The following is a 27,985-nucleotide window of genomic DNA, read 5'->3' as shown; positions in this document are numbered from 1 at the left end:
GCGTTGAGTCTGGCGGTGAGTGCCGGGCGACGGTACATATCGTGGGGTGAGGGCTTAACTGGGGTATTTCTCATACTTGCTTCAATTGATGAATTTTAAATGGTTGAACCAAGGTGGAAGCACAATTAGATAGCGAATGTAAAATGTATAATCACATGGTTTCATCGACTAAAGGTAATACTAAAAAATACCACAATCCCCAAAACGCTAAATTTAAGATTGCAAAACTCAAGATACTGAATGAAAACACTCTTTCGTTTGGAATTTCTTTCTACCCGGATGAAATCGGGTTAATCAGCTAGTTTTAAAATAAAAATTACATTAAGTTTAATTCTTAATCATCATCATCTGATTGTGGAATGCTGTGTACACATACAATACATTCTATCCTAATTCCTAACATACCCTATAAAAACATAAGCCGCACACAATTTTTTAAACTCAGGTGGTGTGTCCGCATTGACAATTGTGGTTGGTAGTTTATAAATAATAATAATAAATTATTATTACTATTAGTTTTATTCAATGGACAATTAGGTCTGTTTGAAATTAAAATTGGTATTAAATCTAAGTTTACAATCTTCCAATTCATCCAATTTAAAACAAAATCATAAACTGAACATTTTTAATTAGTGCTAGACGTCCATCTTAACAGTATGTTATTTTTGAAACGAGCCGTGCTAACATTAAAATCATGGTAGGCGCTGAATATATGAAACATTTTAGACATAGCGATAATCGGATACTTGCATATGATATGCCGTACTTGTATGCGGGACTCTGATAGCGTCTTTGAATCTCAGGGCCTTTTCCGGCGCAGAAATATTTAGTTTATCTAGTAGGGATGGTGCGTCAATTTCGTTATTTAATAGTTTGGCTATAAACGTAGCTTGGGCCCATTTCGCCTATAGGACAGGGGTTGCAAACCTAATAGTGAGCAACGATCACGATAGCATATCTGATTAGTAGGCCTGAACCACGGTGCGTAATAAAGAGCTAATTCAGTAAACCTACGCTGAATACTACTTATCGTAGTATGGCTCGGCACTCTCGGTTAATGTAAATGACCCTGATGAAGCTTATGAACGAATATCACAGTTTGGTACACGTTTCTTAGTTTCACATTGCAAGATGTTGATCATAGTCGATAGAGACGAATTGAACCGAATACAACCTTATACATATCTCATGGCTTTATTTTGCAACCTTGTAGCCTGTCAACTTGGGTCTGGGAAGCTAGAAACAGGATTGACGAACAAAAGCCAAGGTATGGCATAATCAGAGAGTTATATAACAGAATCCTACTAACCAAGCATAGGTCCCACCCCTTAATTGAAAGAGACCACAACGCTTAGCCATTTTTTAAATCAAATTATCAATGTGGGCTGTAGACTTGATTTTCTCGTCAATAATTACTTGCTGTACACTTGTTTCTCACGACTCCCCGTAAGGATTCGAGATTACTTCTCATTCCAAGCGCCACTTTTAGCACGCAGTTTGAAATTAGAATACGTTAGAATTATAAAGATTACGATACATCTACCAATCTTTATTTTGGCTATTACCATTGTTGGGCGATTGCGACATCATTCGATTAATGTTGGGTACTTTGAATCTTTCGAAGAGATTCATTCAAATATTTCAATGGGTTGTTTTCACATGGTTCACATGGTTCAGATAAATATCAATAGCCAGCCTGGCTCTACGAACCAAAAGTTTTCTTGTATGAGCCTTATTTCCTGTAGCCGTTTTTGCACTTGTCTGTTCTCTTTTTTCGACGATTATGTTCCCTGGTTTGGAAAGTAGATCCTTAGGCATGGAACCGACGAAGCCGGGATGCAAATCCGACGCTTGTATAAAGTATACAGTTTTGGGAATGTTTTAAAAGCAGAGCTTTGGAAAAGTACGTGTGGAGGGGTCGTTGGTCCCTTCGGATTTCTACGAGCTCTGCTTCCGCTGCTACGAGGTCTCGCTGTGCGTCTTGCAGTTCCTGCTGGTTCGTAGCCTCGTGTCGCCTCAGCATTGCGTCGTTCCTGCGCTCGAGCGCGTGGTGCGTAGCTCGCTGGACAGTCCTGTTCCTCAGGCGACGGATTCGCTCACGGATGTTGCGCAACTCCCGAAGCCAGTTTGATCTGTCCACGGGCGTCATGGCGTTGAGTCTGGCGGTGAGTGCCGGGCGACGGCGCGAGTATCCGCCCGGTCGACGCAGCCTGTTTCTCACTCGCCTCGCTTCTGCTGCCGCAGCATCCGCTCTCGTTTCCGCTGCTGCTGCCGTTGATCGGTGCTGTTGCTCCGCTCGCCAGGAGCGCTGCAGCTCCCTGGTGATGCTGTGTACTGCCTCGTTTGCTCTGTCCCAGTTTCGGCGACTACTGAGAAGGTGGCTCACCAGCGTTTCGGCAGTGAGTACGAGGTCCTGTTGGTCAGTAAGGAGTCGTTGCCGTACATCTGCGAACCGCGGGCAGGAAAACAGCACGTGCTCCACGTTCTCTACGTAAACAGTGGCTGGCTGGTATGTTATAATGTTTCGTTTCGTCAGAAATATGTGCAATGTGATGTTCATAAACCGATTTGAATTTTAAATGACGGCAAATTTCCTTCCAAATAATGTGGTGAGTTGAAAATTACTATGAAATATGTGGAAAGGTACGATTGAATCTTTAATGACTCTGCTTTTTGGTTCATTTCAGCTTAACCGAATATTATGGCGTACTATTGGTCTTATCAAATGCATGACGTGTTATTGATGTGGGGCAGTGAAAGAGTGATAGGTAACGGCAGGTCTACACGGCGTTGCGACTTTCTACCCGGATGAAATCGGGTTAATCAGCTAGTTTTAAAATAAAAATTACATTAAGTTTAATTCTTAATCATCATCATCTGATTGTGGAATGCTGTGTACACATACAATACATTCTATCCTAATTCCTAACATACCCTATAAAAACATAAGCCGCACACAATTTTTTAAACTCAGGTGGTGTGTCCGCATTGACAATTGTGGTTGGTAGTTTATAAATAATAATAATAAATTATTATTACTATTAGTTTTATTCAATGGACAATTAGGTCTGTTTGAAATTAAAATTGGTATTAAATCTAAGTTTACAATCTTCCAATTCATCCAATTTAAAACAAAATCATAAACTGAACATTTTTAATTAGTGCTAGACGTCCATCTTAACAGTATGTTATTTTTGAAACGAGCCGTGCTAACATTAAAATCATGGTAGGCGCTGAATATATGAAACATTTTAGACATAGCGATAATCGGATACTTGCATATGATATGCCGTACTTGTATGCGGGACTCTGATAGCGTCTGATCTGATAGGGGATGTTCCTGAGGGACTGTCGGGCTCCTTACCAAGGTAAGGGGTACCACGCCCTGGGGAACGGACTCTGTGAGATACAGCAGACGGGTTGCCCCCGCTGATTGACTCCCACCACTACCTCCTAAAAACCTTTCCGAGCTGGTTGTTCCGTGCGCTTTGGTGCGCGTCTTGCTCCCATGTTTGGCTCAGTTTACCCCTGCCTTCTTTCTGCTGTCATCGGGATGTCCTTACGGTGTCATCGCTGATGACGTCGTTGTCGGGGCCGATTTTCCTCCTGTGACAGTCTCCGTTGGTCCCTTCGGATTTCTACGAGCTCTGCTTCCACTGCTACGAGGTCTCGCTGTGCGTCTTGCAGTTCCTGCTGGTTCGTAGCCTCGTGTGATAACTTTTAAATAATCCACTGCACTAAAGTTTTTGGTTTCCAGCCGATTTGATTATGATGATGACCGGTCAACTTCTGAATGGTGACTGGTTTACTGAATATCGTGTTCGGTCTGGTCAGTTTATTTATACCTCTTTTTGTGACCTACTTATTACATTTTGTGTACACTGTTGTTAGTTTTGGTAAGGCTATGGTGCTATGGTTATTTGTTGTAACTGGATGGACGTATGTTTGTTTTACATGTTGCGTAACACTTGATCTGCACTACTATGTTTTAATTTGAACTTAGTTATCTCGATATTTGATTCATTGTAGTATTTTGGCCTGCTTCTGATTCTAAGATGTGTGTTCTGTTCTGATGCTGATCGTGTAAACAATTGAAGATTGGTTACATCATCTTACAGCACGCTACGCTTATCAACAATGTTGATTCCTGCTCGCGCTGTTTTCGGCTATTTGTCTTATGCGTACAATGTTGTATCGTATTGGATTGTGCGTGAATTCATCAATCCATAATTCGGTTTAGTTAATGCAACATATTATTGTGAACGTGTTGTGACACGTTTTGTTCTGAATCTGAATCTCTAGTTTGTTGCTTCCCTGACATTGTTGTGTTTCTTAGAATTGATTCATTCTTTCTTTGTTGCTTGAGTTCGGTTAGCAGATTACAACATTCTGCTACACTCGTGTCGCCTCAGCATTGCGTCGTTCCTGCGCTCGAGCGCGTGGTGCGTAGCTCGCTGGACAGTCCTGTTCCTCAGGCGACGGAATCGCTCACGGATGTTGCGCAACTCCCGAAGCCAGTTTGATCTGTCCACGGGCGTCATGGCGTTGAGTCTGGCGGTGAGTGCCGGGCGACGGTACATATCGTGGGGTGAGGGCTTAACTGGGGTATTTCTCATACTTGCTTCAATTGATGAATTTTAAATGGTTGAACCAAGGTGGAAGCACAATTAGATAGCGAATGTAAAATGTATAATCACATGGTTTCATCGACTAAAGGTAATACTAAAAAATACCACAATCCCCAAAACGCTAAATTTAAGATTGCAAAACTCAAGATACTGAATGAAAACACTCTTTCGTTTGGAATTTCTTTCTACCCGGATGAAATCGGGTTAATCAGCTAGTTTTAAAATAAAAATTACATTAAGTTTAATTCTTAATCATCATCATCTGATTGTGGAATGCTGTGTACACATACAATACATTCTATCCTAATTCCTAACATACCCTATAAAAACATAAGCCGCACACAATTTTTTAAACTCAGGTGGTGTGTCCGCATTGACAATTGTGGTTGGTAGTTTATAAATAATAATAATAAATTATTATTACTATTAGTTTTATTCAATGGACAATTAGGTCTGTTTGAAATTAAAATTGGTATTAAATCTAAGTTTACAATCTTCCAATTCATCCAATTTAAAACAAAATCATAAACTGAACATTTTTAATTAGTGCTAGACGTCCATCTTAACAGTATGTTATTTTTGAAACGAGCCGTGCTAACATTAAAATCATGGTAGGCGCTGAATATATGAAACATTTTAGACATAGCGATAATCGGATACTTGCATATGATATGCCGTACTTGTATGCGGGACTCTGATAGCGTCTTTGAATCTCAGGGCCTTTTCCGGCGCAGAAATATTTAGTTTATCTAGTAGGGATGGTGCGTCAATTTCGTTATTTAATAGTTTGGCTATAAACGTAGCTTGGGCCCATTTCGCCTATAGGACAGGGGTTGCAAACCTAATAGTGAGCAACGATCACGATAGCATATCTGATTAGTAGGCCTGAACCACGGTGCGTAATAAAGAGCTAATTCAGTAAACCTACGCTGAATACTACTTATCGTAGTATGGCTCGGCACTCTCGGTTAATGTAAATGACCCTGATGAAGCTTATGAACGAATATCACAGTTTGGTACACGTTTCTTAGTTTCACATTGCAAGATGTTGATCATAGTCGATAGAGACGAATTGAACCGAATACAACCTTATACATATCTCATGGCTTTATTTTGCAACCTTGTAGCCTGTCAACTTGGGTCTGGGAAGCTAGAAACAGGATTGACGAACAAAAGCCAAGGTATGGCATAATCAGAGAGTTATATAACAGAATCCTACTAACCAAGCATAGGTCCCACCCCTTAATTGAAAGAGACCACAACGCTTAGCCATTTTTTAAATCAAATTATCAATGTGGGCTGTAGACTTGATTTTCTCGTCAATAATTACTTGCTGTACACTTGTTTCTCACGACTCCCCGTAAGGATTCGAGATTACTTCTCATTCCAAGCGCCACTTTTAGCACGCAGTTTGAAATTAGAATACGTTAGAATTATAAAGATTACGATACATCTACCAATCTTTATTTTGGCTATTACCATTGTTGGGCGATTGCGACATCATTCGATTAATGTTGGGTACTTTGAATCTTTCGAAGAGATTCATTCAAATATTTCAATGGGTTGTTTTCACATGGTTCACATGGTTCAGATAAATATCAATAGCCAGCCTGGCTCTACGAACCAAAAGTTTTCTTGTATGAGCCTTATTTCCTGTAGCCGTTTTTGCACTTGTCTGTTCTCTTTTTTCGACGATTATGTTCCCTGGTTTGGAAAGTAGATCCTTAGGCATGGAACCGACGAAGCCGGGATGCAAATCCGACGCTTGTATAAAGTATACAGTTTTGGGAATGTTTTAAAAGCAGAGCTTTGGAAAAGTACGTGTGGAGGGGTCGTTGGTCCCTTCGGATTTCTACGAGCTCTGCTTCCGCTGCTACGAGGTCTCGCTGTGCGTCTTGCAGTTCCTGCTGGTTCGTAGCCTCGTGTCGCCTCAGCATTGCGTCGTTCCTGCGCTCGAGCGCGTGGTGCGTAGCTCGCTGGACAGTCCTGTTCCTCAGGCGACGGATTCGCTCACGGATGTTGCGCAACTCCCGAAGCCAGTTTGATCTGTCCACGGGCGTCATGGCGTTGAGTCTGGCGGTGAGTGCCGGGCGACGGCGCGAGTATCCGCCCGGTCGACGCAGCCTGTTTCTCACTCGCCTCGCTTCTGCTGCCGCAGCATCCGCTCTCGTTTCCGCTGCTGCTGCCGTTGATCGGTGCTGTTGCTCCGCTCGCCAGGAGCGCTGCAGCTCCCTGGTGATGCTGTGTACTGCCTCGTTTGCTCTGTCCCAGTTTCGGCGACTACTGAGAAGGTGGCTCACCAGCGTTTCGGCAGTGAGTACGAGGTCCTGTTGGTCAGTAAGGAGTCGTTGCCGTACATCTGCGAACCGCGGGCAGGAAAACAGCACGTGCTCCACGTTCTCTACGTAAACAGTGGCTGGCTGGTATGTTATAATGTTTCGTTTCGTCAGAAATATGTGCAATGTGATGTTCATAAACCGATTTGAATTTTAAATGACGGCAAATTTCCTTCCAAATAATGTGGTGAGTTGAAAATTACTATGAAATATGTGGAAAGGTACGATTGAATCTTTAATGACTCTGCTTTTTGGTCCATTTCAGCTTAACCGAATATTATGGCGTACTATTGGTCTTATCAAATGCATGACGTGTTATTGATGTGGGGCAGTGAAAGAGTGATAGGTAACGGCAGGTCTACACGGCGTTGCGACTTTCTACCCGGATGAAATCGGGTTAATCAGCTAGTTTTAAAATAAAAATTACATTAAGTTTAATTCTTAATCATCATCATCTGATTGTGGAATGCTGTGTACACATACAATACATTCTATCCTAATTCCTAACATACCCTATAAAAACATAAGCCGCACACAATTTTTTAAACTCAGGTGGTGTGTCCGCATTGACAATTGTGGTTGGTAGTTTATAAATAATAATAATAAATTATTATTACTATTAGTTTTATTCAATGGACAATTAGGTCTGTTTGAAATTAAAATTGGTATTAAATCTAAGTTTACAATCTTCCAATTCATCCAATTTAAAACAAAATCATAAACTGAACATTTTTAATTAGTGCTAGACGTCCATCTTAACAGTATGTTATTTTTGAAACGAGCCGTGCTAACATTAAAATCATGGTAGGCGCTGAATATATGAAACATTTTAGACATAGCGATAATCGGATACTTGCATATGATATGCCGTACTTGTATGCGGGACTCTGATAGCGTCTGATCTGATAGGGGATGTTCCTGAGGGACTGTCGGGCTCCTTACCAAGGTAAGGGGTACCACGCCCTGGGGAACGGACTCTGTGAGATACAGCAGACGGGTTGCCCCCGCTGATTGACTCCCACCACTACCTCCTAAAAACCTTTCCGAGCTGGTTGTTCCGTGCGCTTTGGTGCGCGTCTTGCTCCCATGTTTGGCTCAGTTTACCCCTGCCTTCTTTCTGCTGTCATCGGGATGTCCTTACGGTGTCATCGCTGATGACGTCGTTGTCGGGGCCGATTTTCCTGCTGTGACAGTCTCCGTTGGTCCCTTCGGATTTCTACGAGCTCTGCTTCCACTGCTACGAGGTCTCGCTGTGCGTCTTGCAGTTCCTGCTGGTTCGTAGCCTCGTGTGATAACTTTTAAATAATCCACTGCACTAAAGTTTTTGGTTTCCAGCCGATTTGATTATGATGATGACCGGTCAACTTCTGAATGGTGACTGGTTTACTGAATATCGTGTTCGGTCTGGTCAGTTTATTTATACCTCTTTTTGTGACCTACTTATTACATTTTGTGTACACTGTTGTTAGTTTTGGTAAGGCTATGGTGCTATGGTTATTTGTTGTAACTGGATGGACGTATGTTTGTTTTACATGTTGCGTAACACTTGATCTGCACTACTATGTTTTAATTTGAACTTAGTTATCTCGATATTTGATTCATTGTAGTATTTTGGCCTGCTTCTGATTCTAAGATGTGTGTTCTGTTCTGATGCTGATCGTGTAAACAATTGAAGATTGGTTACATCATCTTACAGCACGCTACGCTTATCAACAATGTTGATTCCTGCTCGCGCTGTTTTCGGCTATTTGTCTTATGCGTACAATGTTGTATCGTATTGGATTGTGCGTGAATTCATCAATCCATAATTCGGTTTAGTTAATGCAACATATTATTGTGAACGTGTTGTGACACGTTTTGTTCTGAATCTGAATCTCTAGTTTGTTGCTTCCCTGACATTGTTGTGTTTCTTAGAATTGATTCATTCTTTCTTTGTTGCTTGAGTTCGGTTAGCAGATTACAACATTCTGCTACACTCGTGTCGCCTCAGCATTGCGTCGTTCCTGCGCTCGAGCGCGTGGTGCGTAGCTCGCTGGACAGTCCTGTTCCTCAGGCGACGGAATCGCTCACGGATGTTGCGCAACTCCCGAAGCCAGTTTGATCTGTCCACGGGCGTCATGGCGTTGAGTCTGGCGGTGAGTGCCGGGCGACGGTACATATCGTGGGGTGAGGGCTTAACTGGGGTATTTCTCATACTTGCTTCAATTGATGAATTTTAAATGGTTGAACCAAGGTGGAAGCACAATTAGATAGCGAATGTAAAATGTATAATCACATGGTTTCATCGACTAAAGGTAATACTAAAAAATACCACAATCCCCAAAACGCTAAATTTAAGATTGCAAAACTCAAGATACTGAATGAAAACACTCTTTCGTTTGGAATTTCTTTCTACCCGGATGAAATCGGGTTAATCAGCTAGTTTTAAAATAAAAATTACATTAAGTTTAATTCTTAATCATCATCATCTGATTGTGGAATGCTGTGTACACATACAATACATTCTATCCTAATTCCTAACATACCCTATAAAAACATAAGCCGCACACAATTTTTTAAACTCAGGTGGTGTGTCCGCATTGACAATTGTGGTTGGTAGTTTATAAATAATAATAATAAATTATTATTACTATTAGTTTTATTCAATGGACAATTAGGTCTGTTTGAAATTAAAATTGGTATTAAATCTAAGTTTACAATCTTCCAATTCATCCAATTTAAAACAAAATCATAAACTGAACATTTTTAATTAGTGCTAGACGTCCATCTTAACAGTATGTTATTTTTGAAACGAGCCGTGCTAACATTAAAATCATGGTAGGCGCTGAATATATGAAACATTTTAGACATAGCGATAATCGGATACTTGCATATGCTATGCCGTACTTCTATGCGGGACTCTGATAGCGTCTGATCTGATAGGGGATGTTCCTGAGGGACTGTCGGGCTCCTTACCAAGGTAAGGGGTACCACGCCCTGGGGAACGGACTCTGTGAGATACAGCAGACGGGTTGCCCCCGCTGATTGACTCCTACCACTACCTCCTAAAAACCTTTCCGAGCTGGTTGTTCCGTGCGCTTTGGTGCGCGTCTTGCTCCCATGTTTGGCTCAGTTTACCCCTGCCTTCTTTCTGCTGTCATCGGGATGTCCTTACGGTGTCATCGCTGATGACGTCGTTGTCGGGGCCGATTTTCCTGCTGTGACAGTCTCCGTTGGTCCCTTCGGATTTCTACGAGCTCTGCTTCCACTGCTACGAGGTCTCGCTGTGCGTCTTGCAGTTCCTGCTGGTTCGTAGCCTCGTGTGATAACTTTTAAATAATCCACTGCACTAAAGTTTTTGGTTTCCAGCCGATTTGATTATGATGATGACCGGTCAACTTCTGAATGGTGACTGGTTTACTGAATATCGTGTTCGGTCTGGTCAGTTTATTTATACCTCTTTTTGTGACCTACTTATTACATTTTGTGTACACTGTTGTTAGTTTTGGTAAGGCTATGGTGCTATGGTTATTTGTTGTAACTGGATGGACGTATGTTTGTTTTACATGTTGCGTAACACTTGATCTGCACTACTATGTTTTAATTTGAACTTAGTTATCTCGATATTTGATTCATTGTAGTATTTTGGCCTGCTTCTGATTCTAAGATGTGTGTTCTGTTCTGATGCTGATCGTGTAAACAATTGAAGATTGGTTACATCATCTTACAGCACGCTACGCTTATCAACAATGTTGATTCCTGCTCGCGCTGTTTTCGGCTATTTGTCTTATGCGTACAATGTTGTATCGTATTGGATTGTGCGTGAATTCATCAATCCATAATTCGGTTTAGTTAATGCAACATATTATTGTGAACGTGTTGTGACACGTTTTGTTCTGAATCTGAATCTCTAGTTTGTTGCTTCCCTGACATTGTTGTGTTTCTTAGAATTGATTCATTCTTTCTTTGTTGCTTGAGTTCGGTTAGCAGATTACAACATTCTGCTACACTCGTGTCGCCTCAGCATTGCGTCGTTCCTGCGCTCGAGCGCGTGGTGCGTAGCTCGCTGGACAGTCCTGTTCCTCAGGCGACGGATTCGCTCACGGATGTTGCGCAACTCCCGAAGCCAGTTTGATCTGTCCACGGGCGTCATGGCGTTGAGTCTGGCGGTGAGTGCCGGGCGACGGTACATATCGTGGGGTGAGGGCTTAACTGGGGTATTTCTCATACTTGCTTCAATTGATGAATTTTAAATGGTTGAACCAAGGTGGAAGCACAATTAGATAGCGAATGTAAAATGTATATTAACATGGTTTCATCGACTAAAGGTAATACTAAAAAATACCACAATCCCCAAAACGCTAAATTTAAGATTGCAAAACTCAAGATAATGAATGAAAACACTCTTTCGTTTGGAATTTCTTTCTACCCGGATGAAATCGGGTTAATCAGCTAGTTTTAAAATAAAAATTACATTAAGTTTAATTCTTAATCATCATCATCTGATTGTGGAATGCTGTGTACACATACAATACATTCTATCCTAATTCCTAACATACCCTATAAAAACATAAGCCGCACACAATTTTTTAAACTCAGGTGGTGTGTCCGCATTGACAATTGTGGTTGGTAGTTTATAAATAATAATAATAAATTATTATTACTATTAGTTTTATTCAATGGACAATTAGGTCTGTTTGAAATTAAAATTGGTATTAAATCTAAGTTTACAATCTTCCAATTCATCCAATTTAAAACAAAATCATAAACTGAACATTTTTAATTAGTGCTAGACGTCCATCTTAACAGTATGTTATTTTTGAAACGAGCCGTGCTAACATTAAAATCATGGTAGGCGCTGAATATATGAAACATTTTAGACATAGCGATAATCGGATACTTGCATATGATATGCCGTACTTGTATGCGGGACTCTGATAGCGTCTGATCTGATAGGGGATGTTCCTGAGGGACTGTCGGGCTCCTTACCAAGGTAAGGGGTACCACGCCCTGGGGAACGGACTCTGTGAGATACAGCAGACGGGTTGCCCCCGCTGATTGACTCCCACCACTACCTCCTAAAAACCTTTCCGAGCTGGTTGTTCCGTGCGCTTTGGTGCGCGTCTTGCTCCCATGTTTGGCTCAGTTTACCCCTGCCTTCTTTCTGCTGTCATCGGGATGTCCTTACGGTGTCATCGCTGATGACGTCGTTGTCGGGGCCGATTTTCCTGCTGTGACAGTCTCCGTTGGTCCCTTCGGATTTCTACGAGCTCTGCTTCCACTGCTACGAGGTCTCGCTGTGCGTCTTGCAGTTCCTGCTGGTTCGTAGCCTCGTGTGATAACTTTTAAATAATCCACTGCACTAAAGTTTTTGGTTTCCAGCCGATTTGATTATGATGATGACCGGTCAACTTCTGAATGGTGACTGGTTTACTGAATATCGTGTTCGGTCTGGTCAGTTTATTTATACCTCTTTTTGTGACCTACTTATTACATTTTGTGTACACTGTTGTTAGTTTTGGTAAGGCTATGGTGCTATGGTTATTTGTTGTAACTGGATGGACGTATGTTTGTTTTACATGTTGCGTAACACTTGATCTGCACTACTATGTTTTAATTTGAACTTAGTTATCTCGATATTTGATTCATTGTAGTATTTTGGCCTGCTTCTGATTCTAAGATGTGTGTTCTGTTCTGATGCTGATCGTGTAAACAATTGAAGATTGGTTACATCATCTTACAGCACGCTACGCTTATCAACAATGTTGATTCCTGCTCGCGCTGTTTTCGGCTATTTGTCTTATGCGTACAATGTTGTATCGTATTGGATTGTGCGTGAATTCATCAATCCATAATTCGGTTTAGTTAATGCAACATATTATTGTGAACGTGTTGTGACACGTTTTGTTCTGAATCTGAATCTCTAGTTTGTTGCTTCCCTGACATTGTTGTGTTTCTTAGAATTGATTCATTCTTTCTTTGTTGCTTGAGTTCGGTTAGCAGATTACAACATTCTGCTACACTCGTGTCGCCTCAGCATTGCGTCGTTCCTGCGCTCGAGCGCGTGGTGCGTAGCTCGCTGGACAGTCCTGTTCCTCAGGCGACGGATTCGCTCACGGATGTTGCGCAACTCCCGAAGCCAGTTTGATCTGTCCACGGGCGTCATGGCGTTGAGTCTGGCGGTGAGTGCCGGGCGACGGTACATATCGTGGGGTGAGGGCTTAACTGGGGTATTTCTCATACTTGCTTCAATTGATGAATTTTAAATGGTTGAACCAAGGTGGAAGCACAATTAGATAGCGAATGTAAAATGTATATTAACATGGTTTCATCGACTAAAGGTAATACTAAAAAATATCACAATCCCCAAAACGCTAAATTTAAGATTGCAAAACTCAAGATACTGAATGAAAACACTCTTTCGTTTGGAATTTCTTTCTACCCGGATGAAATCGGGTTAATCAGCTAGTTTTAAAATAAAAATTACATTAAGTTTAATTCTTAATCATCATCATCTGATTGTGGAATGCTGTGTACACATACAATACATTCTATCCTAATTCCTAACATACCCTATAAAAACATAAGCCGCACACAATTTTTTAAACTCAGGTGGTGTGTCCGCATTGACAATTGTGGTTGGTAGTTTATAAATAATAATAATAAATTATTATTACTATTAGTTTTATTCAATGGACAATTAGGTCTGTTTGAAATTAAAATTGGTATTAAATCTAAGTTTACTATCTTCCAATTCATCCAATTTAAAACAAAATCATAAACTGAACATTTTTAATTAGTGCTAGACGTCCATCTTAACAGTATGTTATTTTTGAAACGAGCCGTGCTAACATTAAAATCATGGTAGGCGCTGAATATATGAAACATTTTAGACATAGCGATAATCGGATACTTGCATATGATATGCCGTACTTGTATGCGGGACTCTGATAGCGTCTTTGAATCTCAGGGCCTTTTCCGGCGCAGAAATATTTAGTTTATCTAGTAGGGATGGTGCGTCAATTTCGTTATTTAATAGTTTGGCTATAAACGTAGCTTGGGCCCATTTCGCCTATAGGACAGGGGTTGCAAACCTAATAGTGAGCAACGATCACGATAGCATATCTGATTAGTAGGCCTGAACCACGGTGCGTAATAAAGAGCTAATTCAGTAAACCTACGCTGAATACTACTTATCGTAGTATGGCTCGGCACTCTCGGTTAATGTAAATGACCCTGATGAAGCTTATGAACGAATATCACAGTTTGGTACACGTTTCTTAGTTTCACATTGCAAGATGTTGATCATAGTCGATAGAGACGAATTGAACCGAATACAACCTTATACATATCTCATGGCTTTATTTTGCAACCTTGTAGCCTGTCAACTTGGGTCTGGGAAGCTAGAAACAGGATTGACGAACAAAAGCCAAGGTATGGCATAATCAGAGAGTTTTATAACAGAATCCTACTAACCAAGCATAGGTCCCACCCCTTAATTGAAAGAGACCACAACGCTTAGCCATTTTTTAAATCAAATTATCAATGTGGGCTGTAGACTTGATTTTCTCGTCAATAATTACTTGCTGTACACTTGTTTCTCACGACTCCCCGTAAGGATTCGAGATTACTTCTCATTCCAAGCGCCACTTTTAGCACGCAGTTTGAAATTAGAATACGTTAGAATTATAAAGATTACGATACATCTACCAATCTTTATTTTGGCTATTACCATTGTTGGGCGATTGCGACATCATTCGATTAATGTTGGGTACTTTGAATCTTTCGAAGAGATTCATTCAAATATTTCAATGGGTTGTTTTCACATGGTTCACATGGTTCAGATAAATATCAATAGCCAGCCTGGCTCTACGAACCAAAAGTTTTCTTGTATGAGCCTTATTTCCTGTAGCCGTTTTTGCACTTGTCTGTTCTCTTTTTTCGACGATTATGTTCCCTGGTTTGGAAAGTAGATCCTTAGGCATGGAACCGACGAAGCCGGGATGCAAATCCGACGCTTGTATAAAGTATACAGTTTTGGGAATGTTTTAAAAGCAGAGCTTTGGAAAAGTACGTGTGGAGGGGTCGTTGGTCCCTTCGGATTTCTACGAGCTCTGCTTCCGCTGCTACGAGGTCTCGCTGTGCGTCTTGCAGTTCCTGCTGGTTCGTAGCCTCGTGTCGCCTCAGCATTGCGTCGTTCCTGCGCTCGAGCGCGTGGTGCGTAGCTCGCTGGACAGTCCTGTTCCTCAGGCGACGGATTCGCTCACGGATGTTGCGCAACTCCCGAAGCCAGTTTGATCTGTCCACGGGCGTCATGGCGTTGAGTCTGGCGGTGAGTGCCGGGCGACGGCGCGAGTATCCGCCCGGTCGACGCAGCCTGTTTCTCACTCGCCTCGCTTCTGCTGCCGCAGCATCCGCTCTCGTTTCCGCTGCTGCTGCCGTTGATCGGTGCTGTTGCTCCGCTCGCCAGGAGCGCTGCAGCTCCCTGGTGATGCTGTGTACTGCCTCGTTTGCTCTGTCCCAGTTTCGGCGACTACTGAGAAGGTGGCTCACCAGCGTTTCGGCAGTGAGTACGAGGTCCTGTTGGTCAGTAAGGAGTCGTTGCCGTACATCTGCGAACCGCGGGCAGGAAAACAGCACGTGCTCCACGTTCTCTACTACGCCTACGCAATGGGTGCAGTCCGGGGATAGGGTGAACCCCTTAAGGAACAGGTACTCTCGGAAGAATCCGTGTCCCGTAAGAGCCTGCGACAAATGGAAGTTCACCCTTCCATGTTTCCGTGCGACCCATGGCGTTATTTGCGGGATCACTCGATGTGCCCACCTCACATACCTGCTGGCGTTAGGCTGCTCGGCTAAGTTGTCCCACTCGTCCTGCCATCTCCGCATGGTCTCCGATCGCTGATCTTTCCTTATCTGGCCAGGAGCAACGTTGGTGGTTCTCCGCTGCTCGTGGCAGCGATGGTCCTCTTCTATCAATGCACATATCGGGGGCATGCTGGCTACTACACTGGCCACTTCGTATCGAACCGTCCTGAACGTGCTTGCCACCATCTTTGCGGAGGTGCGATCAACTTGCTTCAGCAACCGACAGTTTACTTGCCGCTTCAGCGCCCCGTGCCACACAGGTGCTGCGTATCGCATAGCCGATGTCGCCACACTGGCCAGCATTCGTCGCCGTGCACTCGACGGTCCCGTGTGATTCCTCATCAGAATTCGGAGTGCTTTAACCAGTCTCGTGGCCTTTTCAGCGACGTGTTTCACGTGTGGCGTCCAGGAGAGATGATCCTCCACCAGCACGCCCAGGTAGTGGATGCTGCGTTGTGATCGGATAATCACGTCAATACTATTAACATCCGCTCGATCGTGTGTTCTTCAATTGCTGGTTAATTATTTTGAAAAGAATAGAATTAAATTAGGTGTTACGTTTATAAGCACTTTGCGTGTAAGAACTTACCCTAATGACACATTGCAGCCTGAGTCCGAGATGGTGAAGCGATTGACCTTATACCTTGTTGATGGTCATCGCAAAGCACACTTGCACTGGAAACTGTTTGCGACGGATCTGAAACGGCAAGGTCGCATCATTGCTGTCGCAGAAGATACGGGGCAACGATACGTCTTCAACCTGCCACTTGCCAGTCAGAATCCGTGCATGTAGGCAATGCGGTCTAAGTGACACGATCTGCAGCTGCGTCCCATTGCACAATCCACGCTCGGTGTTGAGATTACGGAGAAGTAGTACCGGCGAATATCGCTTCAACCGTAACCTATGCACCGGAATGCCGCTCATGTTCAGCGAGTTTAGAAATTCGGTCGGCAGCATTAGCGTTTCTTGTTCCTCGCTATTCACCAACGTATCGACGGACAGATACAGCTCTTCCTGTTCATTTAGCCCTTCCAACACGCTGTTGTTGATTGCGGTCACGTCGACATTCCGTGGTGACAGGATGCCTCGGTCGGTAAAAAAAATCCGGAGTGCTTATATTCAAGACCAAGATCTGGGTAGACGTGACCGATCAACTATAGAACGTCGCTCTGCTTACTGGCGAAGCTGGTGTCTAATCGCTGAAGCGTTTGAGGCCGACCCTCACCGATGCGAAGCAGAAAATCGGCAAACTCCTGAACATCATTAGCATCCTGTGCATTCGGAACCTTTTGGACGCGCATGTTCACCCACAACCGCAACACATAGAAGAGGTGCCATAGCGGAATCCGTTTGATGCAGTGCTGCACCACCTGCGCATCCGTTCCTCTGGGCACGATCGGTAAGATTTGGCGAAAATCTCCACACAGCAACCCAACCTTCCCACCGAACGGACGACGTACTCCGACGATATCTTGAAGCGGTCGGTCCACGGCCTCGAGCGCATACCGGCTGCTCATCGATGCTTCGTCCCACACGATCAGAGTCGCCTGTCGCATTAAGTCCGCCAGCTGCAACTAGGCGGGTATGTTGCAATGGGAAGTTTCGTCCAAAATTAAAGGGAGGTTGAACGTAGAATGCACTGTTTTCCCACCAGTGAGAAGCAATGCGTCGAATCCACTGGAGGCTGATGCGCAATCTTCGTCTGACGTGGGGTGTGTGCCAGGATAGTCTCGAGTAGAAACGACTTCCCAGTGCCACCGGGTCCATCCAGGAAGTATAGGCTTCCACTTTCCTCGTCTGCCGCACGTCCTTCGCTCTGCTCTGTTTGACTGCTCCGATCCACCGTTTCAGTGATGGTGTTGTACACCGCACGCTGTTCGGCATTCAACCTTTCCATGTTACGGAGCATTCTATCCAATCCAGTGATGCTGTAAAAGCGTTCTGCATCCTGTGCATGCTGTAAGAGCTGTGGCATACTGGGAAACGTTTCCAATGTCTTGGGGGGCGTCGTCCCACGTACATACTAGAGATGCACAAGACGATTCATTTCCACGAACTGAGCGATCCTAGATCGATCCCTATGAGGATCCGCGATCCATTGGCGGTTCGTGGATCGTGAGAAAAAAAAAATACATTCTCAACACGTTAAAATACCGCCAAGTGACATAGGTTTCTCTCACCTCACAAACTTTTTCTTCGTGGTATCAGTGTCCTATGGCAGTTCAAAGAGCCACGGTAGTATTTTTACTCATCAAGCAACTTACTCACCAAACTCCAAAGGGAGACAAGTCGATGATTTTATTCTCATAATCACGATCTCATTCAATAAAAGCCAGGGCCCCTTCCTAGCGGGACGTTAAGTCTCTTTCTCAGTGAATAAAAGTCTCCCTTGGCTCGATGATTCGTCCACGATCCGTCCACGATCCGTCCACGATCCGTCCAAGATCCGTCCAAGATCCGTCCAAGATCCGTGGGATCGCCCATACATTCCAAAACGTGGAGAAGTCTATGCCTGTGGGACGTTTGGTACTACTCTCACTGACTTTGGAAGGGGGACCTGTCGGCGATCCGTCCACGATCCGTGCGGATCCGGCATGTATTCAAAAGCCTGGAGGACCTTGGGCGATTCATTCACGATCCGTCGGATCACCCATACATTCTGAACCTGGCATACCCCATGCAAATGGATTGTTTAGCTGATTGATATTATACTCATTACGCCTGAAGGGGGACGGGGCGACGATAAATTTTTCATAGTTTTCCACTCATTCATTTAATTTCTCGGTAGCTTTGTCCCCTTTCCTGCGGGAGAGTAAAATGTATCGACAGTGGTTGAAGCGACCACACGCAAAACGAATGACCAAAATAACAGTAAAATAACGTGCGCATTCGTCAATGAATGAACTTGACCTAAAATTTCAAATCAATTGGCTCCAAGGAAGGTCGATTAAAGAGCGATAGACGAAAATGAAAATAACAAACCAGGATAGAAGAAAGAAAGGAATACCTCACCTACGAGGGTTGCCTTTTAAATTTCGGGATTTGGAAAAACTGGTGATGCAATTTGTTAATTAACAATTTTATCGTAAAGTTTGACGTTTTTGAGGTCATACGTTCTCAGAACGTGTTGACATAAGAACGCTATTTGTGTTGTTAAAAAAATGTTTAAAGTTTCAATCAACACGAGTCTTTTTTGAGAGATTGGCCAATTGTCTGGGATCCAATGCGGACAAATTTTTTTTGACAGTGAAATGTTCACGCAATATTAAGTATATGCTGGTCCCAGTAATACCTAAGTTTGTCATGTGACTTATCGTGAGATAGAGACAATCTTGCTATATCCGTTCACGTACAGCATCAATGTTTTTCGGAACAACAACTGATTTTGGTCGGCCTTCACGAAATTCACCTCGGAGTGGACTCCGACCTTGATAGAGATAAAACTTTTAACATTTTTTTAACAACACAAATAGCGCTCGTATGTCAAAACGTTCTGAGAACGTATAACCTCTTAAACGTCAAACTTTACGTTAAAATTGTTAGTTGGTAGATTGCATCACCAGTTTTTTCAAATCCCGAAACTTAAAAGGCAACCTACGTATTCCCCAAGCTTGGCTACAATGGTGAGCAAAGAGACAAAATGTTCGCTTGGCATGAGTCCCCCAGACGTTTGAATGTATGTGCGATCGGACGGATCGTGGACGGATCGTGAACGAATCGCTCAAGGTCCCCCAGGCTTTTGAATAAATGCCGGAACGTACGGATCGTGGACGGATCGCCGACAGGTCCCCCTTCCAAAGTCAGTGAGAGTAGTACTAAACGACCCACAGGCATAGACTTCTCCAGATTTTTGAATGTATGGGCGATCCGACGGATCTTGGACGGATCGTGGACGAATCGTGGGCGGATCGTGGACGGATCGTGGACGAATCATCGAGCTGTCTCTCCTTTTTTTATTCACTGAGAAAGAGTGAGACTTAAGTCGACTTAACGTCCCGCTAGAATGGGGCCCAGGTTTTTTATTGAATGAGATCGTGATTATGAGAATGAAATCGTCGACTTGTTTCCCTTGGGAGTTTGGTGAGTAAGTTGATTGGTGAGTAAAACTACCGCGGCTCTTTGAACTGCCATAGGACACTGATACCACGAAGAAAGAGTTTGTGAGGTCAGAGAGGGAGAAAACTGTCTCATGCAAGATTTTGGCTTGAACGGACGATCCGTCTGATCCGCCGGATCGCTGCTTTGTGAATCGGGATCCGTCGCTCGCGCCTAGGATGGGATCGATCCGTACAGTTCCCGCTCGTTGGACTCATCTCTAGTAAATACTGGTCAATCGACCGCAAAGCCCAGAAGTGTTCCTCCGCACGCAAAGGGTGATTTTGTTCGGAATCGTCCAGCGAGTAGCGCTCTCGATGTTGCCGATGGTAGTCCTCGCACAGATGATCGGCGTATGCTTTCCGCAGGCTGTGGAGGTTCAGTGGCTTACCTTCCGATAGTATTAGGACAGGTGAAGCAGCTGGGATGGCATCTGGAATGATACGGCTTCCTGGTTCGACCGATCCCACTCCGACTCGTCAAGCAGTATACGGAGTAACGTTCCATAGGAGATAGGGCAATAGACCATTCGGTCAACAACGATACCGTTCTGTTGGATACGGCGGATCCACTGTTTGCCCGTTCCATCGTGCCACGACAGCCGCTATGTAGTTGACGGTTTTGCGTACCGGTAGTAGTCTGGGATGTCCTGATATGTCAGCCTGCGCGCGTAAGAATCGTTTGCCGTCAGCTGGAAAAACCGTGTCTGGGCATATATCGGATTCAATAACTTCAATAAAAGTAAGCGATTTCTTCTAACACGCAGAAATGCGGGCAGTTAAAAAAAATTTCGCTTTATTCATCCGTTCTGAGCCAAGAGTGTAGCCCTTTTCCTTCTTGGCTCCTATTTATGTCCTTTCTCCTATGGTTCTCACGCGCCCGACTGACGATCGCTAGCCGATCGCGGTCATTCCTGCTTATCAGCTGACCGGGCAAAGGTGACCCGGCGATCTTTTTTAAGTTCCGACAACTGGCTTGCAAGTTGCAAACAACATAATTTGGGTGCGACCAAATTTGAATGTAACGGTTTGCAACTGTCACCGTTTTGCCCTGAACCTCGAATCCGCAGATCGTCGAGACAGCCTGCGATGTGGAAATGTACCGTGCGTGGATATACTGCTGTATCTCGTCCACTGGTTCGGTAGTAGAAACGCCAGGTCGTGTCCTTTATACACGTACTTATAAAGGTACTTAACGCTGCTGATGGTCGCGCACACCTCTACATTTATGTGGCAATTATACTTATGCGACAGCCACAGGTTGTGAGGCAATACGTGGCGGTTGTCCAGCGCTACGTTTTTGACGACAACGGTCCGGCCATCGTTTCGACGTCGGTACATCGGATACTCGTCCTCCGTTTGCGTGTTTCTTCGCAAACCGGCTTGGGAAACCGTTTCGAGCACACATCATCTTTCATGCAAGGAGCAGCCGTTTTCCAGCTTACAGACCGTGGCTTGTCGGTTTCAGCAAGGATCACAAGGCTTTGAGCGTGCGGAAGATCACGCTTCTGGTACTCTATCACGTGGATTCGAGCTATTTCGAGGCGAAGCACTCCGGCCAACAGGTCCTCCAGCAGGGATTTCAACTTTAGCCGAAACACACGCGCCGTTAGATCAGGTCGATCGGTGGCCTTCTGGCGGAGCAGCAACGCCTTAGTAATCTCCGGCCAGTTCGGGTTACACGTGACCGTGATGAAGAGGTCGGGTTTTCCGATCGTCCGTACGATGGCCATAGCGTCTTGATACTGAGTGCGCATGTATCGGTCGCCACCGGGGAACGTGGTAGATAGGATGATACGCGTACCCATCTGATCCAGTGTGCGTGGTTCCTGTCCTGGCTGTACGGTGACTCGGCCGCCCAAACCCATAAGACCACCGTAGGCGTCGGCACGTAGCTGCGCCTGATTTTCTCGCTGGAACTTCAAGCGCTGCTCCTCGATCTTGCAACATTGGTCCACGCAGTATTGCTGCATAAGCGGTGAATGAGAGACATATCCTTTCACCGAAAACACAGTCGGTACTCGTTATATTCGCGGGGAGAAATTTGCCGCGATGGTGCCCGGATGTCGTGAAGCGCTAACGTCGAATCTTGGCTGTTTTGGTATGCCAAACATGCAGGATGCAGGAGCGGATACTGCATGGCTTCGAACAGCTGATGTGACTCGTATACCCGGTTAAGATATCCGGTGTCACGATCTTGCAGCACAACATCACGTGGATTGCCTAGCTCGGAGCAGAGAAAAATGCCAGCGACTTCAACCACGATAGGCTGGTTGTAGCGGCGCTGGTCAAGTGCTGGTTGTAGCGCCCGGCAATCGTGCGTGTATCCGCAGCATCAAATTCTCCGATCCGCATATCCGCTCGAAAGCATGGTGAAACTACGCGGCAAGTGGGTTGCATCCTTGCAGAATGTTTTGGATGCGTTGGACTACTGCTCGATCGAGTTTCGGAGTGTATGCCAGACGCGAGTCCACCATTCGATCACTATGTTCCTCGCTGTTCGAATCATAAAAATATATATTATACCTGCGAATGTTGCGCATGAATGCGTCGTCGTTGAGAGCACTCAGCCTATGTCTCTCCGGACGGTTGTAGCTATCCAGGTCGCTAAGTGCCACCTTCAATCTACCACTGCAGTTCCGCTGTTGAAGTCTATACTGCAATATGGCTTCTCCGAGCGTTGCCGAATCGGGAGATGACATTCAGGAACATGGGCTGGCGTGGATGCAGCTTCTACGTCTCGGGCTTCAGTGCGCGATGATGATATTTATACTGGCGGCTGTGGCTGTGGTGGATATCAAGATGTTGGATTGGAAGTGGCTGGTTCCACAAATCTAACGTCCACACTGTGGCAACTTACCGTTCCCATCGAGGCCGCTGTAGGTGCCGGGGGCACTGTTCCCGCGGCACTTCAGCGATAGTAGGATTCTGCACTACGCTTTCGATGTGAGACTGTTCCTGCGGCTCGTCGGCGATAGTTGTATTCCGCATTCCGCTTCCGTTGTAGCCGCTTTTTTTGTCATCGGGGGTCTCATCCGGTGGAGTGGCATATCGAGCCATCCAAGCTGGCGTGGATGCCACCGTTGGTGGTTCTGATGAATCTATAGTGTGTTCTATATTTATTTAATGCTTCTCAGTTGTAAGCCAAGATTAAACTTGCTTGCAAGCTGCGGGTTTGCTCTTAATATGCTGTTGCACAGCTTGCTTGACTTATAATGTTTTACTTAGCCTACCTGTTTCGATATTACTATGTTCGCTACATTACTCCCCCCTTCGAAATGTTTGCTGTCGATTATTCGATAATAAAAGCTGCTTTCAAACGGTCAATTGAAATGGCTGCTGCTTTGCCGTTCACTTCAACTATGAAGACTTTCTTTTTCTGTTTGATAACTCGGTATTGTCCATCGTAAGGTTGAGTTTACGGTGGTTTATAGCTTGAACTAGGTTTTTTAGGCCAGGTACCTGGCCCGTCGGCAGTCTCTGGTTCCCCTACCGCATTTTTGATGGTTCCATGTCGTCCCGTTATGGTTTCAATTGTATCGGCAATTGCAGAACGGTAAGGGGGTTTAAAATACGTATTGCGGGACCATCGATAAGATACGAAGTAAGCTGACCATCTCCCTGTTCGACCAGAGCCAGATCTTGGCGCACAGGATATCTCCCTTTGACTGTAGCCCCCATCGATATAAATGTAAAATTACAGTTATATCGAAAAATGTTACCAAATACCAAATCAAACGTGTTTATCAAACAGCCCGGTTAGTAGGAGGTTTTTCAAAGACATGTACTTAAACCGAGTTACAGCATATTGTACCAGTTTCTGTGCTACGCAGTACATGCAAGCCTACGCATGTCCTGTGGTTATGCCACTTTTTAAAGTGTGGGTCGAACATGAACCACAAAGCAACCTTTGCAAACGGTAAAATATTGTCAGTCTGACACTAACTGACTAACTACGGTTGTCAAAATCTGCGCAAATTTGTTTCTCGGTCGTCGAGTTAAAAAAGGAGTAGGCTAAAATGTGTGCACCTAGTATTGATTCCAAGTGGATGGAAAATAGTTGTTTGTGATGATGTTCAATGTTTGTTGATAAGATTTCGGTGGACACATTACCTCTCTGCTATTGTTTTACAGTTAAGCACTCAAATCATTACTGATTGCGCTTTCATTTGGATCGGCTCACGAATAGTAGCGGCGACACGAAACGAAAAAAAAATGACAGCAAAACTGACATTTGCTCGTGTTTTATCAGGCTTTTGCGTCCCGTGTAAACTGAGCATAACACTCCTGCTACGCATGATAATCCATATTATTGCGATGCGATGAGGGGCACATCCTTCTCTCCCTGTGCCATCAGTGCCGCATACGCTGCACGTTCTGTGGCTCACTATTCCCCCCATCGATTTTTTCTTTCTTTTGTTTCTAATGGAGAATCCTTCCATGTGTGTGATGATTCATAAAAGGCGCGAAGTAGCAGCTCGACGGCCGGCACACTCTGCCGCTTGCTATCCCCCACCTTCTGTGTTTCGCGGAAGGAACTATCTCCCTTTTCTTGCCTTGTTCGTTTCGCGGAAGGTAAAGTTACCTGCTCGCACAACTGCAGTCTCGGATCGGTCCACCGTATGCTCTGCCGCGGATAGCGATCCCCACTGCTCACGTTCTTGTTTTGTTTTCTTGTAGTGGTAGATCCGTTAACACATGCATAGAGATGCGAGTTCGAATCAACTGGATGCGTTGTAAGCTAATCCTGTATGCGAGCGCAATTGTTCTCACTCCTTCTCACATAATCGCTAAGTCAGCTTAGACATACCGTCCTATGCCGCTCATTTTCTGTCTCTTTCTTTCTTTTCCCTATCTCTCTCTCATTCTCTCTCTCGCTCTCTAAATTTTGTTCTCTTTATCTTTTTCGCTTTCTCAACTTCGTTCTCTTTCTCTCTTTCTTATCTCATCTCTCTTCCTCTCTTTCTCTTTCTCTCTCTCTTTCTCTCTTTCGCTCTATCTCTATATCTCTCCCACTTCTCATCCCGCTCTTTATTTGTTTACCACTCTTTGTCCCCAACTTTCCCATCTCTCATGTCCCATCTCCCATCTCCCATCTTCCATCTCCCATCTTCCATCTCCCATCTTCCATCCCTCATCAACAATCTCTCTTCTCTCCATCGTACTCTTTCTTAATTTGCCTACCACATCTCCCATCGCATTCACACTGTCTCTTTCTCTTTCTCATTATCTCTCTCTTTCTATTTATCTCTCTCTCTCTCTGGCTATATCTATCCCTATCCCTATGCCTCGCCTTGTCATACTTTCCATTTTTGTCTCTCTGTTCCCCACTATGTCTGCCTCTATCTTTACCGTATGTCTCTCTCTTTCTCTCTCATTTTCTCGTTATACCTCTCCCTATTTCTTTTTCTCACTCTTACACACACTAACAGCACAAAATTCCAACAACAACGCACAGAAGGGTCGGTTTTGCTTAACAGGCTAATTTTTCTGATTTTGAATTAGTAGCGACATTGAATCAGGCATCGATCGAATAAGGGTTACTTTTCGCGCGCGTGTTTATTGGGCCATGGCCGACCCTCGGAAGGAAAATTATTATATAGGATATGTCTACACATGATATGCTATCCACATTATTGCAACGTTGTTGAAACGCTGCATATTTTATCTAAAAATGATCGATGGCAAAACACAGAAACATATTGCGCAGATTTTACAATAAAAAATAAAATGATAACATGCACGAACACGCGGCTGTCATAGCCGGTTTGGCTGGTGTATATAGGCCAGAGGGGCGCGAAGGACAAGGCAGAGGGGGTGAGACGAATGGACGGGAGAAAGCTCCATAGTGGGAATTTAAATAGTCATGTAGTTCAAACCAGTCTAGCATAGAAATGGGATTTTTTTCAAAGGCCTGGAACGGAGTGGAACTTCACAGACTTCGGAACAGCTCCGCGGAACTGGGTGCAAAGAACCTGCTTGGGAGGATAAATTATTATAATGTTGCTCTATTTGAATTATCAAAAACAAAGGTCATTTGTTTCAAATTTCGATGCGTTAGTTTATTTCCATTTTGTTTTGGTACAGGTACATTAGAAACAGTTTTGTTTAGCGACCATAGTTGTGCTTCAAAAAACTAATCTCCTCAACATTCTTTGTCGCCATCCTATTTCGCCTATCTGTTATAAGATTTCCCGCATTGGAAAAAATTCGTTCACAGGGAACCGACGTCGCTGGGATGCACATTAGTTTTAACATTATATTGTACATGTTGGGGTAGTACATCTGGTTTTTTTCCACCACGCCAGTGGATCTTCGTTCCGCATTGCATCTTCGTGCTTCATGTAGCTATCTAGTTCGTAAATGGCTGCTGCTTTGGGGTTATTTGTTGGTCTTTTAACATTCTTTTTTTTTGTCGTATTCTCCCCACAAGCGGTCTATCGCTTTGCCTAGGCATTCCTCGACTAAGTCCCTAACCAATTCATCTTCTGCACGTTTTTGCTTTGCCTTCAAAGTTGCTACATCCTATGTAATAATTTTCCTTCCGAGGGTCGACCATGGCCCAATAAACACGCACGTGAAAAGTAACCCTTATTCGATCGAAGTCTGATTCGATGTCGCTACTAATTCAAAATCAGAAAACTGGGCCTGCTAAACAAAACCGACCCTTCTGTGCGCAATTGTTGGAATTTTGAGTTGTTAGTGTGTGTAAGAGTGAGAAAAAGAAATAGGAAAAGGTAGAACGAGAAAGAGAGAGGCAAGCAGTAAAGATAGAGGCAGTCATAGTGGGAAAAAGAGAGATAAAAATGGAAAGTATGATAAGGTGAGGCATAGGGACAGGGATAGATATAGCCAGAGAGCGAAAGAGAGAGAGAGATGATTAAAAGGGGAGAGAGGTTATGAGAAAGAGAGGCAGTGTGAATGCGATGGGAGATGGGAGATGGGAGATGGGAGATGGGAGATGGGAGATGGGAGATGGGAGATGGGAGATGGGAGATGGGAGATGGGAGATGGGAGATGGGAGATGGGAGATGGGTGATTTGTGGCAGGAGGTATGTAGTTTGTGATGGGAGGTGGGAGGTATGTTGGTGGGAGGTGAAAGGTGAGATTTGGGAGGTGTGCTGGGTGGTGGGTGTTGGATGGTGGGAGGTGAGAGATGGGAGGTGGTAGATGTTAGATGTGAAATGGGAAATGTTTGTGGGAAAAATTCTGCCTTCATGCCCTGTAGGAATTGGCAAAACTTTGGAAAAAAGCTCGGAGCGTAAGCTTTGACCAGCCACGCCCCGCGATTGCTTCGCATTGACTTCTGCGTTGGTGGTCGTGCACCCGTGGCTCGGTCACCGTTCGCGCCTCTTCTCTGTCTCATCTCTTCCTTCTTTCTTTCCTTAGCCAGCTTGACTTCCCGAATCTATCGCGCGTGTCTGTTCGGCAGTATGTCCACAGCGCTGGTACGATGCAGTCTCAGTCGGCTGGCTGTGCGTGCTCCGTCCGATCTGCGCACACTTTCTTCCATGCATGCATGCGGCGGGGGTCTTCTATGCGGTGCGATGTCGTCGCGCGTCGATTCCGTTCCTTCCTTCTGAAAATAGCAAACTGTACACGTTAGGCCATCGCTGGCTCCAACAATCACCGTTCTTGCGTCCAATATAAAATAGGTTTTGATGCGCTCAGGCATCACGAAAAAAAATTCTAAGTCCAAATATAGAATTTTTCAGTAATTTTTTTTGTTTCAGAAATCGAATGTGCATCATTTGACGACATGCTGATGTAATCGATTTGTTCGTGACCCAAAGGGAAACCGTTTTTCGGCTCTAACGGGCAAACGGTTGAAGATAGCTAATTGAGGTCTCCGACAAAGTTTTGGTTAACAATAAATTACAACTTTTTTACTTGCACCACTTTCGTCTCTGAGGCTTTCTTCACCCCATAAAAATAAAATTAATAAAACGGTCATTTTTTTTGCATTCAAAAAATTAACTAAAACTTTGTCCTTGACTGTAAGGTACTGCAAGAAACATAATGAAACGTTTAGGAAACAGTTTTATCCTGAGCGAAGATCATATGTAATTTTGTTCTAGT

At 44.2% G+C, this 27,985-nt stretch overlaps 1 protein-coding gene across 1 annotated transcript in view; it reads right to left on the bottom strand.

Annotated features, from left to right (window-relative positions):
* The window catches only part of LOC131293768 (ATP-dependent DNA helicase PIF1-like), a 35,504-nt gene extending 17,795 nt beyond the window's left edge, over positions 1–17,709 (bottom strand). The window contains exons 1-3 of the mRNA XM_058321828.1: positions 17,464–17,709; positions 16,990–17,386; positions 16,455–16,897 (exon numbers count right to left, since the gene is read on the bottom strand). Coding sequence (XP_058177811.1) covers positions 16,455–16,897; positions 16,990–17,386; positions 17,464–17,709 — 1,086 coding nt within the window. The remainder of the gene's footprint in view (positions 1–16,454; positions 16,898–16,989; positions 17,387–17,463) is intronic.
* Between the last annotated feature and the right edge of the window lie 10,276 nt (positions 17,710–27,985).

This window comes from Anopheles ziemanni, chromosome 2 (genome assembly GCF_943734765.1).
Source record: "Anopheles ziemanni chromosome 2, idAnoZiCoDA_A2_x.2, whole genome shotgun sequence".
Taxonomy (NCBI): domain Eukaryota; kingdom Metazoa; phylum Arthropoda; class Insecta; order Diptera; family Culicidae; genus Anopheles; species Anopheles ziemanni.
The sequence above is the reverse complement of the archived record's forward strand: the minus strand, read 5'-3'. Positions and strand labels throughout refer to the sequence as shown.